Source organism: Histoplasma capsulatum, genomic scaffold (genome assembly GCF_000149585.1).
Source record: "Histoplasma capsulatum NAm1 scaffold_1 genomic scaffold, whole genome shotgun sequence".
In the NCBI taxonomy this organism is placed as follows: Eukaryota; Fungi; Ascomycota; class Eurotiomycetes; order Onygenales; family Ajellomycetaceae; genus Histoplasma; species Histoplasma mississippiense.
In genome coordinates, this window is record NW_001813982.1 from 1,096,376 (window position 1) to 1,112,117 (window position 15,742).

Below are 15,742 nucleotides of genomic sequence, written 5' to 3' on the forward strand. Positions count from 1 at the left end.
CCCGGGGGGGTCGGCTCGAGGGGCGTTTCAGAGGCGGCGAGGGAACTTCTGAGGGCACCGCTATAGAGGGTTGGACACCATTTTTCAATCCCCTTTCCCTATCTTGTTTTGGCAACGATAGCTTTTGTGGTGGTGTCTTATCCGTTTCCTTATTCCGCTTCCAGGGGTTCACCCATCCATTTTCCAGGGGTCCCTTTAAACCGGCGGAGAAAATAAACAACGGCCTTCCCTCCAAGTAATCCTGGCCCAACCTTTCAATTTTCCTCCATTTCGCAGCTCGAGTAGCACGGTCTAGTCCATCGTCGCTATCAGAAAATTCACTCAGAAGCTCTGAGGGTAGAGGGGACAGGGGTTCAAAGTGTAGTGGAGAGGTGTGGCGCTTGAAAACCATGGCCTCCAGGGACGGTATGAGCCAAGGGTGAGGAATGGGGAATTCAATGACAGGGACGTCGAGGGCGGCATTTGGAGATCGAGGAGTAGCTTGACGGTATAGTATACTTCTGCGGGGATGTTGAAGCCTGCTCTTGGAGGAGCTTGTGGCCTTGATGGAGGCCTGAGCGAACTGTGACAAGCAAGAGCTCCACGTCATATGGTCCCGTGTCCCACTTAACGCGCTAAGCGTAGAATTCTAAGTTTCGGGAGCTACGGCTGGTTGCTGGGCCAACAAAGTCGTTGATGCAGGATGCAGACTGAAATCGGGCTTGGATCCTGGAATTCGACAAAGGCACACACAGTCTAATCTGCGAAATAGCATTTACATTTTTGTTAACAGGATGAGAGGTGAACGATGTGTAATTATCAGTGCGTTCAGGTAAACGCGCTCATTATGGCGCCTGATCTCGTGGATCTGATAATCTCACCGTCGCCGTGCTACATTGATGTAATGGACATGCATCAGCCGCCGTGGAGATCTTTCTAATATTATCTATCCGTACGTAATACGCAGCACTCTATTCTGTACATCTGTATATAGTTACACTTCGTGACTGATTGATATATTCCGCACTTGAGTTAGCCCAACCGTCAGAGGCGGCAGGAACATCTGTTTTTCCGAGTGTTGCCCGCATTTGGCAGGATGTTGTTGTTTTCTTGGCGCCGCCCTGACCAAAGCATAATGATATCAAACTCTCCACAACCTGGGCTATATACATTTCCACAACTTCAACAACATCTCTTATCCTCAGCGCCGCCTAACTAGCTGATGGCCCATTTTTAGTCCACAGGCCTTCCTCTTATATATCCTTATTAACTGACCATTATGTATCCTCTCTCCGCAATCCCTACTCCTCCAAGATCGCACACTTCCCTTCCACCTCTTCGTTGAGCCTCCCTCACCCTCTTATTAATTATCGACCTCTTGACTACATAACCCTGAATCCAAATCAAGCTCAACATGAGTAAACAGCAACCTTGGCTAGATGACCTGTCTGAAGACTGGATCCCACAATCTCGCTCCTCACAAACTTCCTTGCGCGACCGCATCTCCAACTCCTTCAAACGCTCGTCACGCGGCCAGTCCGCCTCTCCGCCCACCAGTGTTTCTTCGTCGCAAAACAAACCATCCTTCTTCTCCCGAAATTTGCGCAAAACATCAGAGCCACTCCGCTTATCGGACGTCGAAAGCAACAATAGCAACGTTTCGTCCAACCACACTTTTTCCATGATCAATGTTGTCACCTCGAGTGTCGGTCCAAAAGGCAAGATTGCTCGTACCACATGAAGAAAATTTTCATTCATTAGTCCGTAACTAATGAGAAATGCTTTTTATTCAATATTGCTATAGTATCCGTACAAGTTCAATCCGAAAATACCCCTATCACAAGTTGTACCATGCGCAGAAGACCCCAAAGTAAACATACCAAAGAAGACAGTACCCCAGAATGGAAGAAGCGTCTTGATCGCGGTGAAGGTCCGATGGGAGAAGGGGGCGACTTGTTCGGCCCCATGGAACTGGAGAATGTGTTTAAGCCGCCGCCTACCCATACTGAACCAAACGCAAGGTCGAATCTTTTTACATCCGTGCAGACCCAGGTTGATCAGCCACGGTCGCTACAGCCTTCAAAATCGCCCAGCGACAAGCTGCCAGACGTTTTGCTGAAAGATTTGGATGATTCCCGGACTAGAAGCGGAAATTCTGTTGGTGATGGCCAAGACAGTGTGGAGAGATATAGTACGTCCTTAGACAACGCTAAATGCTGGTTGGGGGACGGTGTCCACGCGAGCGAAAGTGCTAGCTTTGATCCCAGATCACGAACTGTGAGCGGTAGGGAGGAACTGCGTAACGAGGAAATTACTCCGATCCTCTTCTCCAAGGACGACAATGATACCGCTGGCGATTACACAAATCAGGAAATTCTGGAGTCACTTCTTGAGCAAGTAAGAAACCCAAACCTAAAAGAAACCTTTCCCGATTTTCGCAGACACAATTCAGTTGCCAGTGATGATGGCAATTACCTCAGCCGTCGGGAACATCAAACGTTCACGGGAGGAATAGAGGATTCTATCGAAATGACCAGTCAGTCGCTACCTGAAGACTTATCTGTTGGAACAATGGATTTCGGCTCCACTGGTGGTGGCTTTGTAAGCATACGTCGTGGTGGTTATTCCAGTGATGGGTCATTTCGCCGTCGCCAACTTTCATCAACTTCTCTCCTCTCGCCGCTTCATTCAGCCTCCTTCCTGTCTAGCATCAGAAATACACCACTCAATGAGAGTCGAAAGGACACATTCAATTCACAGCAACAACACCCTCCCCCTCAATCATTCCTTACGCCACACCGCGCACGCCGCGAGACGAACGACTCAAGACCAAGATCGTCTGGTAGCCCCTTGAAGTTATTCGGGGAGTACGACACATTTACCAGTAACAAACTACTAAGAAGAATGAGTCAATTTGAAGAGTCATTTAATAACGGCCCAGATGAAGCAACCCCATCACCTACAGAAAACCGTCAGAAGACGGGAAGCCGAAGCCAACCGACTTCACGCCGTAATAAAAACCAAACAGCAACCACATCGTCCTCTCGAAGTTGCTGTGAAACTCCCACCAAATCGCCCTGCGAGGAGAACCGGAATCAAGCCAATTCCAGAGACCACTTGAGTTCAAATAGCTGCGGTTCATCAGAGCAACCAACCGACGGTCTCAGTCTGCTCCCCGCCCTTTCCCTGGTAATCACAACTGAAAACGGGATAGGACCATCAGATCTTCCATCTCGAGGAAGAGAATCCGGCAAACAAAGCCAAATACAATCTTCAAAACAACAACATGATCCATTTGGCCTCTCACAGACTAAGGGTTTTCCAGCTCCAGCAGCTAGGAAGAAGATGGGTACCCATCCAAATAATCCAGCAATGCAAAACGAAAATTGCGATGTAAATCCATTTAGACAGAGCGAGACGAAGAGGGTTTTGAACAGTCCGACGAAAGACCCGAGCCGAAAACGAAGGAGAACACTACAAAATATCGATCCCAATAATCAACTTCTGGCGTCTTCTCTTCTTGAATCTCCTCAATTTTCTGCCAGTTATAACAACCAAAACGACCAGAACTATGGACAGATTCAAGCTGGATGCAATGGGGAACGAGACGATGGTGACTTACAACTCCCACCTCGTCCACGAACGCCAACTCCCTCGCAAATAAGGTCTCAGGTTGGAAACCAAGAGATACCTAAAACTAAACATATTCACAAACCACAAGTTCCCCTTGATATCGTCCAACACGCCGAGAATAAACATGAGCACAAGCTCTCCTCTATCGCAAGCCCCAGTCATATCTTCGACGACAGTAGGAAAGTCTCAATTACCACGCAAGATTTTTTGAACGAAGCTACTAAGATCATGGACATAATACGTGCCCGAGGAAGCGCCAAGCATAATCACGGTTTGTCGAGTGTCGAAGAAACCGAACGTTTGAGTGATGTTGCTAGCGATCCGGACTACTCCTATAAGGATGCTGAAGAGCAGTCGACCCAGGAAGAGTTTTCAAGGCCGCCAAGTCGCGAGGGGGTTGTTGATCTTCGCAGGCTACGAGAGCAACCACGTAAGCAGCACCCGCGTATAGTGAGCCATTTGAAGAAGTTTGAAGACAAGGATGACTTTGGGCTTTATATGGGGGGGTCCGTAAAGTCCCTACGTCTTAATCGGGAACGGTATATGGCTACATATTCCATTAATAGGCAGGCAGATAAGCATGACGGCAATGAGCATGATGCTGTTGAAAACAGCACGAAGATGCATCTACGAGGATTGTCCGCCCCAGACCTGGAGAAAGGTGCAACAGGCACCTTTTCAAGTTTACCCAGCGGCTCTAATAGCCATGGCGGCGCGGATTCCCAGCAGGACATGTCATCGCAAAGGTCAGCTGGAAACTCATTGCCCACAGCATCTTCCCGGGGCTCTTCGAGTGGCTCTGGGGCCAAAGGGATCATATCTTCCGAGATGATAGCTCACTTGATACCCGAGCAGGTCGGTTCGATGACTTATGACCGCTCAGCGCATGCTTGGGTAAAGGGCGGAGACGTGGTGATACCTGCTGAAGAAAGATCATTAGTGTCGAATGCGATAGAAGACAACGCCATTATCAGTGAAGAAGACCCCTTTAAAGATATTCCGGACCTTAGCGTTGATGAGCTACAAGAGCTCATGGCTATGCAAACGTTTTCGTCGCCGGCAACGGCAAAAGGCAAACTATGTGAGATAACGGCTGCTTTTAGTGAACGGGGACCCAGTAATCTAAAAGAATCTCAGCAACAGCTTCAACAGTCGAAAGGCGAGAAAGGGGATGCAAGGGAGGATAATCGTCAGCAGATTCCTGATTTCCGACCAAATACACGAGATGGCGCACGTTTTGAGACAAGTTCCGTACAATCGAAATCCACACGGTTTACGTCGAGCTGTCCGAAGCCGGAAACCAGAGCTACGTCCTGGGGTAGTGAGGAGCTAGCTGCTCCTGGACAGCTTGCTGGAATTAATGATTTAGGAAATTGTTTAAAGTGTGATAGTGCCCAACCTTCCGCCGGCGAAAGGCGTGGTCGGGTGCCTACGATTTCGTTCTCGTCCCCTTTGGTATCCCATGTGGTGTACCGGGAGGAATCCCTTGAGCAGGAGCATCCGTTGCCATCTACGGCGTATCATGACCACCTCGGGTCTAATTGCTTCGGGTATTCTCTGAGCCATTCAGACAACCTACCGCGTCCATGCAGCCAAGGCTCCCCCTTCCGGATCTCTTCGGTCCAGAATAGTTCATTCGATAGTCGCACTTTCAAGGGAAGACCTATCTCCCGAATCGATGAGCGAACTGAAGAATCTGCCATTGATGACCATAATACTCAACATCATGACCTTTCTGTTATCCAAGCCCCAGGGCATGAGGACCACTCGATGATTTTACCAGGGAGCCCAAACATGGATAGCAGTTATAGCTTCCAGCTTGCCTCTCTGTCGGATTTTACGCTTCATCAAATTGATGAGTCTATGCGACGTGACGTTAGTTATGTTGCTGAGCGGACTCGTCCGACCTCTCTCAGACAGGTGCATGGGACATTTACTCTGGCGACTGAAGATTTGATTAAACATATTACTGACATAGAGCCTTACGAACCATACTGGGAACACCTACGTCGACTAAACCTTCGCAGCAAAGGTTTAATAACGTTACACAGACTGAACGAATTCTGTTCGCGACTTGAGGAGCTCGACGCATCCGACAATAACGTGGGCCAGGTTAGCGGTGTCCCCTCGGGCATTCGCACATTGAAGATCCCACGCAACTGCCTGTCAAACTTGACTGCATGGGGCCATCTATCTAACCTTCAATATTTGGATGTGTCGGGGAACAAGCTGGAGGATCTTGATGCGTTTTCGGGACTTGTTCATCTGAGGGGTTTGAAGGCGGATGGGAATCGGATCCGGGATATTCGTGGTATCATGCATTTGAATGGGTTGTTGTCGCTGAAGGTGAGGGGAAATTTGATTGAGGAAGTTGACTTTGGAGAAGCCGAGTTGTAAGTATATTTCAATTTTTGGATACAGTCTAATTCAATAGGGGACGATTGATCGCTGACGGCTATATAAAGGACTCGGTTGATCCACCTGGACTTGCGTGATAATTCCCTCACGAGTGTTCGCAACATTGGATTCATCAAAACTATCGAAAAGCTGGACCTTCGAGGAAATCGTATTCGGCAATTCGAATCGTTGGAAGTTCTTCATTGCATGCACTCACTTATTCTATCGAACAATAACATAGAGGAACTAGATATCGGGAAATTCCCCAACCTCCACCTCCTCTATTTAGACAGGAACCATCTCTCCACGATCACCGGTCTGGACCAGTGTCATTACCTCGACAGTTTATCTCTCCGCGAACAAACAATGCCATCCTCTTCCCAACAATCCGTGATGGCCCAACTTCCCCTCATCCGCCTTGACCTTGATGCAGCCGCCTCCCTCCGGAAGCTATACCTATCATCCAACCGCCTATCCCCAGCTCTTCTCGCTCCACCAACCGGCGTCCCTAGCCTACAATACCTTGACATCGCCTCGTGTGCCTTGGAAACTCTACCCAATACTTTCGGCATCGCCTTCCCAAACCTCCGCGTCTTGAATCTTAACTTCAACGCGCTCTCCGACATCTCCGAATTACAAGGCATCACACGCCTTGGTCGCGTTTTGTTAGTTGGTAACCGCATCGCTCGGCTTCGGAAGCTCTGCCAGGTTCTGAGATCCGTCGGTGGCCGCAGCGGTGCACTGGGCGATGTGGATTTAAGAGGGAACCCAATTACGGTGGGGTTCTATCCGGCACCTGTCACAGGAAGTGGGCGGGTGTGGAGGGATGAGAAGGGGCGCCTTGTCGGGGGCAGACAGGTGGGAAGACGAAAGAATGAGAAAAAGTATGGGTATGGGTATGACGAAGAGGAAAGGCAGTTACAGGTTCGCAAAAGTGATGATGGGGAGGAAGGGGAGGATGATGCGGGTTTCCCGACCTTGGGTGGCTGTACAGATATTGCACGGAAAGGATTCAGTGATGACGACGAGGCTCGTGATGAGGTTGAAGCTGAGGATGAGGGGAGGGTTGAGATTGAGATTGATGACCACTACACTGTGCCGCCGACGAATGTCATTGCAGATCGCAAGTATGTCGTACACCTGGACGAAGCGACGAGGTTGCGGAGAAGAGTTGTGGAGCTGATGGTGCTGGCGGCGGCTGCGGGGAGGTTGAGGGTCTTGAATGGACTTCCTGTTGTCAATGGATGTGCGGGGGGTAGCGTAGGTGATTTTTGGGATGAGGGTGCTAGCTCCAGTGGTGGCAGTGGTGGTGATGGTGGCGCAATGGGGAGGAGTGGGTATGTGAGAAAGGATGAGGTGTGGAGGCGGTTGGAAGAGTTAGGGGTTCTTAAAAAAAAGAAGAGCAATCAGAAAAAGGAGCGGCAAGATAGCTGATGGTGAATCTTTTCGCCTTCCCGTTATTGTTCTTCTGCCTGGGTTTTCTTTTGAGGTTTTAGGGTTTCTTTTCTACGTGAAATTTGCTTTTGTTCTCCTGCCTGGACATTAACTCAGCACGGAGAAGGGGTTTGGGTTTGTCCACTGTTTTCACTTTTCCACCTTCTCTTGTTTGATATATATGGCGTTTAGGACGGGGTATGTGATCTTGGCTTTTGGTCTCATTTCTTATTTGTTTTCCTCCTTTTGGTATCATGGGGTTTGCCTGTTCTCTTGCCTGGGACCTTGCCCCCTTTTTCTGTCGAAATACCCTGTTCTAATAGCATTTTGTACATAGCATGCGTAGGTTCTTTCTTGCCTTAGTTTTTCAAAATGGCTCTTTTATTCTCTTCTTTCTGCCACCTCCCTTCTTTTCTGGTTTTCGTTTCTCTTTTGATTTTTGAACAATGTTTGTTGTTTTGGTGATGATTGACTTTTGATACCTGCCAAACTCCGCGAATAAATGTATATAATTTATGTAATCTCACTCTGCCACCGTACCACGTTCAAAAGACAAAGAAAGGCGTACGTACGTACGGGAAGTACGCAGTCCCAAGATTTGCAATTAGATAAGGCCCTTACTATAACCACATTTTACTTTAATTAAATCGAGCCGTTTGTTCAAAAACCAGGAATCGGCCTCTGCAGTGCTCTGTAGTAAGTACTCTGCAAAGCTGTGTCTTATTTATTATTACTAACTAGTTGGTAGTTAACTACGGAGTAGTTAAGTAAATATTGTTGTTATGGTATGGGCCCTCCAATCCAAGAATGACTGGTCCTGTGGTCTAGTGGTATGATTCTCGCTTTGGGTTTGCGCTATTATTTCCAACGCCTAAATATGCGAGAGGCCCCGCGTTCGAACCGCGGCAGGACCCTGAGTTCTTTTACCAGTCGATTCTTACTGAGTTTTTTATGTACTCTTTTTACGAGTCTGGGTTTCTCTCACCGCCCTTTTTTCATTTTTTGTATCTTTATCGTGGACCTGGTATAGATAGAGTACACGGTATCTAACCTGGAGATTGTAAGTACTATTTGGGGGGAGGAGGAGGAGGAGGAGGAGGAGCAGGTTATCTGCTTGCTATGTAAGAGCTCCAGGAGCATCGAACGCTGGTTCTTCATGTGTCGTTGGTTGGATACAAGTACAGGAGGTAGGAACGTTTTCCAGTGCGGGGGAGGGTATTAGTGTTAGCATATCATATCTCCATGGATTGATTTGGACATCCATAGCTCCACGATGCTAATGAATGGATGAATGGGTTTTTTTTTGGGGGGGGGGGGGATACTTTCGCACTGCGGAGTCGAGACACACACTCCCTGCCCGTCCGTTGCCGTTCCCGTCCCCTATGGAACCGCGGTGGATTGATAAATACCTCATACTAACGATTGCTGGCCGTGCAGCGTGTCTGACAATGGATACTAGTTATCGGTTCGTGCCTAGGAAGGTAACTGTGTCTGTGTCTGAGACTCGGACTGGTCTTGGGCCAGGAGAGTAGCGTATATATGCGGAGGAGGAGAGCGCGTGGGAGCACGGCGGGTCTTGATTGGGCGGGGAGGGGAGGGGAGGTGTGAGATATGGCCACGGGTGTCGCCGGCGGGCCGGGCTGTTCCTGGTCACGGCTGCTGCGTACTAGAAGTAATCAGTGCTCATGTACGGAGTAGCAAGCGTTTAAAAGAGGCATTTGGAGGGATCGATGGTGTGTTGGCCCGGGATGATTGCCAGGAGAGGAGCGTGGAGACGGAACGTGGAGAGGAAGCGCAAGATGCAAGTGGAGTGGCTGGGGAGCATTGATCCCGACCCGGTACTAAAGGATGGAGAGTGGCACGGCACGGGTAAGCTTTCGCAGTAATCGGGAGATATTATTCCAGTGTGTTATTGACTGTGATCGTTATCTCACGGTGGTGGTGCATCGTCCCTGTACCTGTTCCTGTAGCTGAGACCTCGACGGAGCAGCTGTGGCAAGTTCCACTGTCGCCAGGCACAACCTTTGGGGGCTGACGCAGCGAAAGCTCCAGCTCAGCACCTGGCCCAATCAGCGGCTGGGGTCAGAGGCAAGTCTTCTTTGCTGTGGAATTTGACCGGCAAGGACAGATGAGATAAAATGGATCAGAATCGCTCTAACTGGCTAGCCATATATTCTGTACATCTATATACATACAGAAACCATTTGTGCTTGCCCACCCGCTGTCCCTGGCCCCGAGAATCCTGTTCTTGTTGTTGAATTTTAGGGTTTTGCCGTCACCAGCCACACCTCCCCAGGTCATCGGCATCATCAGTCAGCCTTCGCCCCATCCCAGTTTCGGGAACTTGCACTCCAGCTTCATTATTTTTATTGCAGCCCAGCTCCTCGACCGCCCTCTGTCCGCTCCTCCCACTCCCTCTCGTCCTACTAGCCTTCCTTATGAATTGCTGCTGCTGTTTTCTCCTCTTCTCCTCCTCCTATTAACCCCACTGGCTTTCCTCATCGCACTGGCCTGACCAATGTTTCCCCCATGTCAACACCTGCTCTCGCTCCCGTTGATCCCTCGTCCACAACCCTGGTGACACCTGTGCCCGATTCTTCTCCTGATTCGAGCTGCCTGCAGTCGACTCCAGCCTCCAATCCCAGAGCCAGAGCCAAAGCCCCCGGCTGCGGGTCGCTCAGCCAACAGCCTGCCCACGTTGCTGCGCCCATTGCATCAGGACCACTCGACACTAATGCGTCGACGGCACCCCTTACACCTCCACCTGCGCCTGCGCCCGCGGGCCGGTTAAAACCCCTCGATGCCTCGTTCCCTCTTCACCGGATACTCGCTGCCTCCCCGTCTTCTCCCTCCTCTATTTCACCCTGTTCTTACGGGCCCTCTGTAGTCACCCCCGTCACTGCCTCCTCCGCCGCCTCCACCTCCTCCGTCCTTCGATCCCGGAGCCCCCAGTTGTCCGAGAGGGAAAGCATCTTTGCCACACATTATCTACCCTCAGACAACGATGTAAATAGTATTCCGGCGGAAAGGGCCGTGGGAGGAGCTTCTTTAATCCGTCCACAGTTGAAGTCCGCTACAGCTGCAGACGGATATCAAACGGGAGAGGGAGAAGAAAGAGAAGGACGACGGCCGCTGCCGCTGCCGCTGCCGCTGGCAACACTGCAGACGTCAGCGGACCGCGGAGCATCATCTGCGTGGGATAAGAGTGCTAATAACAACCCTAACAGTGATAACGCCAGAAATAATTACAATAATACCCCTTTGCAGTTTCCCGACCTTCGACAAGATGGCAATGCTTCTTCTCTGTCCACTGACTCCGTGCGGAAGGACAGCCTCAAGTCGATTTCTTCTTCGCAGCCTTCGTTTCCCCTGTACGCTTCTCCCCCGCCACCCTCGCCTCCCCGACTCTCTTCCCCTCCCCTCTTCTCGATGATTACCACTCAGCTTCCGCAGCGAACCTGCGGTGTTGTCCCTGGAAGCGGCGCCAATGATGCTGGTGGCAGTGGTGCGACCGTCACCACCTCTAATCAATCTCACGGAATTGATACCTTCCTCCAACGGCCTTCGCCTACCCCTAATTTCACACCCGCAGAACACCCGCTACGATCTATACGGCTTTCCAGAGCAAGAACCTGGGATTCCCTTGGAGCCGTCTCCTCCATCCTCCCGGATTCCTCCAACGCGGGAGCTAGGCAAACACCTGTCATGACCACATCAGCTACGGCTACGACGAGTTCTAGCAAATCGACGCCCTTGATGGCAACGAAGCCATTCCTCAGAGAAAATAATACCAGTGCCCAATCATCATCCACAACCTCGACGCAGCAACCCGATCCATCCCAGTTCCGTCCCAAGTCCCAGTCCCAGTCTCGGTCAGGGGACTACTCCTCTGATTCTCGTCGAGATCTTCCCATCGCCCGCAGCTCGACCAAGGGTCACCCCTCACACCTAGAGACTTCCATTGAAGCTGATCTGGCCAACGCAGAGCCGGCTTCTAACGTTCGGAGTCGCAAATCAAGCCACTACCTAGGTCTGTTCAAGGAGAATACAAAATCTCCAGAGCGCAAAAAACGAGATGAGCGTCTTGTGGAGCGGAGTGTTAGGGATCAGGAATGTCAACTCGGTGGTGACGGTGATTATTCTGGCGAACGGGGGAGAGTGTTCCCTAGTGAAAACTCCTCCTCTTCATCACGTTCTCAGGTTATACTCCTTCCGCCAGACGTATCAGAGCCTCACCAGTTACAGCGGGAGGATGACGAGAATACGCATGATGAGGATGGAGGGAGTGATGTATCTGACGCCACTGATGCCACTCCTACCCAACGCGCCCGCCGAAACCCTCTTCACTCCGATATCGTTGAAGAAAAACCCCGGACTGACAGGTGGAGGAAGGTTCCCGTTGACCTCCTGGAAGAAATAAAGAGCTACGGCGGCTTCGTTCCTCCTTCGACAAACAGCTTGCCCACTACGATCATGGACCGTGGGTCATCAGCCCTTATTTTTGGACCAGATTCCACTTTCGGTAGTAATTCTGTGGGGTCTGACAGTACACAGCATCTTAGAGGGACAGGTTCAGATAGTTACGAGGATGAAGAACGAATTTCATCGGCACTCTACTTTCCACACAAACGTGCCGATGCAGAGGACGTCGAAGTCGAGGTTGATATCGAGCAGCTCAACACCCCAGAGGAAGAGGAACCTCCTGAAGAGGATCTCAAGCGTTCATCCATCCAGAAGAGTCATGACGGTCTCCCAAGTGAGCCATTCAACCATGTGGACATATCTTTGCGTTCTGATGGCAGCACTCGACATTTCCATGGAGACCTGCCAACGGCCCCCGAGGGCCAGGTTAGCGAGGGGAACGACCGCTCACTGGCTACGATTTCAGAGTTCGGCCATGAATCGACGTCTGAGTCTGAGTTTGGTTCTGCGGACGAAACCGGGCTTTCTGCACGTGAGGAAGAATCTAGTTTAACTGACGATGCTGGTACGATTCCGGCTGCTTCGACAGCGCACCGTAATCGCTACCCTACGCACCCTAAACGTAAACATGCTCATGGGCCTACTGCTCCGCTTGGAGCTGTTGAGCTCAAACCTTATCGGCATCAAGTTGGGGGCCATACCACCGTATTTAGATTTTCTCGACGAGCTGTTTGTAAGCAATTGAATAATCGGGAGAATGAGTTTTACGAGAGAATTGAGCGTAGACATCCGGAAATGTTAATGTTTCTAGCAAGGTTCGTTTATTTTATTTTATTTTATTTCACTTGTTTTTATCTCGTTTCCCAAGTTCATCCCGAAACACCCAAGCTTGCAGCACAGATGTCATGTCTCAGGATTCTATTTTTTATAATCAAAGAGATGCTTATGACGGGCTCTCTCTTTCCTGCAGGTACATTGGTGTTCTCAATGTAACATTCTCAAAAGGCCCAAAGCGACCAAAGAATAAGACCGATGATATTGCAGTTGAAAACGGAACTGCCCCCTCCACTTCTACGAACAATGGCGCCGAGAAAGCCTCGCAAGTTTCGAAAAAGACCAAAGACCCAGAAAGTGCGCGGATCTTTAGCCAATCGCAGGTTACGGGCGTCATTCCGAAGGTGATCCTTGAGAATAATAGGCATATAATTCCGTTAGATCTCTTTACCTCTGCTGGGTCAGCGAATAGTGGAAATACTTCTGGCACCCGAAAAACTGCTGGTTATGACGACGACGATGATGACGATGACGATGTCGCACGCAAGTCAACATCAGCATCATCCATTCGTTCGCATATTCCAAAACGACATGGAGCAAGCTGGGGCGCGACAACTGTAAATACAAAACTACAGGAACAGGTCCTTCGGGAGGTTTTTGCACCGCCTCCAATCCACCATCATCGGCGCCACTCTCGTGGACATAACTCCTTCTCCAGACTGCGGGCTGAGACCTCGCGAAGACGAAGCCATATTTCGATAGATTGTCAGTCTTTACAGAGCGACAGTTCCATGGGTACTGTGCGTGAAGGATCAGCCCCCCCGCTTCTAATGAACCGTAACGAAGACAAAAAAGAGGCCAACTTATCGTCTTCTTCTGCCTCTACAGTTGTGAATGGGGATACCCATGTGCCAGAGAAATTATATATAGAAGAAGTACACGGTCGACCTAAGCTCGTGGCTCCCATTGCCTCGCGGATACGGCGCCGTCATTCTGGCGGTGGGCTGGAAAGAAAACGAAGTATGAGCAATAGTAAACCTGGGGAACTGGTTTATTTTGATGACGATGGATATGGTGGGGATAAGGAAGATGAAATCTTGAAGATGGAACGGGATATGCCACCGCGGCCTGCTTCCGTGGAATCTGTCATGAACCCCGCCCTTGGTTTTGACCGGGCTTCTTCTGCTGATCAGCGCAGTGAGACTACTTTGGAGCTAGCCACTTCGCGACAGAACAAAAATTTTCCCGTCGCTCCGGAAGCTTCCACGGGGGTTCCTGTACGGCTCCCCGTAAACCCCAAAGAAGCACGGACTACACGAGATGAACGGGTTCAGTTCTTCCTGCTCCTTGAAGACCTTACTGCCGGCATGAATAGGCCGTGTGTTCTCGATCTAAAAATGGGTACTCGTCAGTATGGAATCGAGGCTACTGAGAAGAAGAAGAAATCTCAGAGACGCAAGTGCCAAACCACGACATCGCAACAGTTGGGAGTGCGGCTTTGTGGAATGCAAGTCTGGAATATCAAAAAACAAGATTATCTTTTCGAGGATAAGTATTTCGGGCGTGACCTCAAAGCTGGACGACAGTTCCAGGATGCACTCACAAGATTCTTGTATGATGGCGTTAGTTACTCAAGTGTCACGAAGAAGATCCCTATTATACTCGACAAACTCGCTCGGTTGGAAAACATGGTGCGGCGGCTCCCCGGTTACAGGCTGTACGCTAGTAGCCTCTTGATCCTCTATGACGCGGAAAAATCCGCAGAACCAGAAAAGCCTGATGATGTCACGACAACAGGCGATCGTGACTCTGCCGCAAAACAACAAAGAAAGAAGAAACCAGCCACCGATGACGGAGAGGGGCACAATAGTTTTGGCCTTCGCGTGAAAATTGTCGATTTCGCCAACTGCATCACGGGCGAAGATGGTATACCACCCGACGCGCCCTGTCCGCCCCATCGCCCTTGTGATATTGATCGGGGATACCTGCGCGGCCTGCGCTCGCTGCGCATGTATTTTCAGCGCATATTGAAGGAGATTAAGGAAGAGGATTATGTAGAGAGGGGGGAAGGGGAGGGGATGACGTTTTCGCAACGAGGTGGGTCGGGGATGGCAATTGGGAGAGAGGTTGGGGATGATGAGTATGATGGAGCATTTTGGGAGGAAGGGGTTATGGATACAGACCCTGGGGAGGTTAGCCTTTAGTTTGGGTTGGTGGAGTGTGTGCTGTCTTTGTTGCTCTTGTCCCACTTTGATTCTGGGAGTCTTATTAGCTATTGTGGGTATTTACCCCCCCATGCGTTATTTTTTGCTAAGATTACAGGGTTGACACTTGATTCCGATTCTTCGTTGAATGTTATTTGCTTCTTTATTACTGGTGTTGTGTTTTTCCGTTCACCCTCTTCCTTACTTATATGTTTTTCTCTCTCTCCCTCCCCCTTTTTTTTACACCTCCTCCCCCGGTTTATAACATTTATGGGCTGATGGGACATGGGACATGGATACAACATGGGACATGGGAACAGGATTTGGGGTTTGGAATTCGGATATGGGCGCTTGTTTTTGTTCCTTTTCATTTTTCTTTGCGGAAATTCCGGAAATCCAGACATAACGTAACATTAGCAACTAACTAGAATTGATGAATGAAATGAATGAATATTATGCTATAACTTAGTCTATTTATTCCCTTTTAACTATTGCATAGCAGAGGCAATGTTTTCTCGTGGTTATTGGTCGGCGCTTGGGTACCATAAATATTGCCTGAATAGGAAAAGCTTCCCGCGGCTCAAACTGCAACATTCGCTGGTGATAAACAACATCAACAACCTCAATCTACCCTGTTGAACGGGATGCTCCAGGACAAGGCAGGCTAATATCGAGACTAGGGTCGACGGGTCGAAAGCAAGGGAGACGGCAACCGACAACGCTCACAGCAGCTGTTGAGACAAGGATTTGGATATCCCGCTCCACTAACAACCTGAATTCGTCATAACATTACCGCATACCGCACGCACGCAAGTTACAACCCAGCGATCCGGCATGCAAGATGGGGCTGCTCGTCTAGCTTATTTGGTACGCTTACCCCAAATTACTTGCTCAGCGCC

At 49.9% G+C, this 15,742-nt stretch overlaps 2 protein-coding genes and 1 non-coding gene across 3 annotated transcripts; all 3 read left to right on the forward strand.

Moving 5' to 3' along the window:
- Nucleotides 1-1,393: 1,393 nt before the first annotated feature.
- On the forward strand, nt 1,394-7,443 carry HCAG_00328 (predicted protein; the record flags this gene model as incomplete). The annotated part of the gene is made up of 3 exons (XM_001543232.1): nt 1,394-1,709; nt 1,784-6,005; nt 6,078-7,443. The coding sequence occupies 3 exons, from the start codon at nt 1,394-1,396 to the stop codon at nt 7,441-7,443; spliced, it is 5,904 nt and encodes a 1,967-aa protein (XP_001543282.1).
- Nucleotides 7,444-8,256: 813 nt separating this feature from the next.
- Nucleotides 8,257-8,357, forward strand: HCAG_09376. Its single transcript has one exon. It is a non-coding gene; the product is annotated as a tRNA-Pro (tRNA).
- Nucleotides 8,358-9,972: 1,615 nt separating this feature from the next.
- Nucleotides 9,973-14,843, forward strand: HCAG_00329 (predicted protein; the record flags this gene model as incomplete). The annotated part of the gene is made up of 2 exons (XM_001543233.1): nt 9,973-12,680; nt 12,836-14,843. The coding sequence occupies 2 exons, from the start codon at nt 9,973-9,975 to the stop codon at nt 14,841-14,843; spliced, it is 4,716 nt and encodes a 1,571-aa protein (XP_001543283.1).
- Nucleotides 14,844-15,742: the final 899 nt, after the last annotated feature.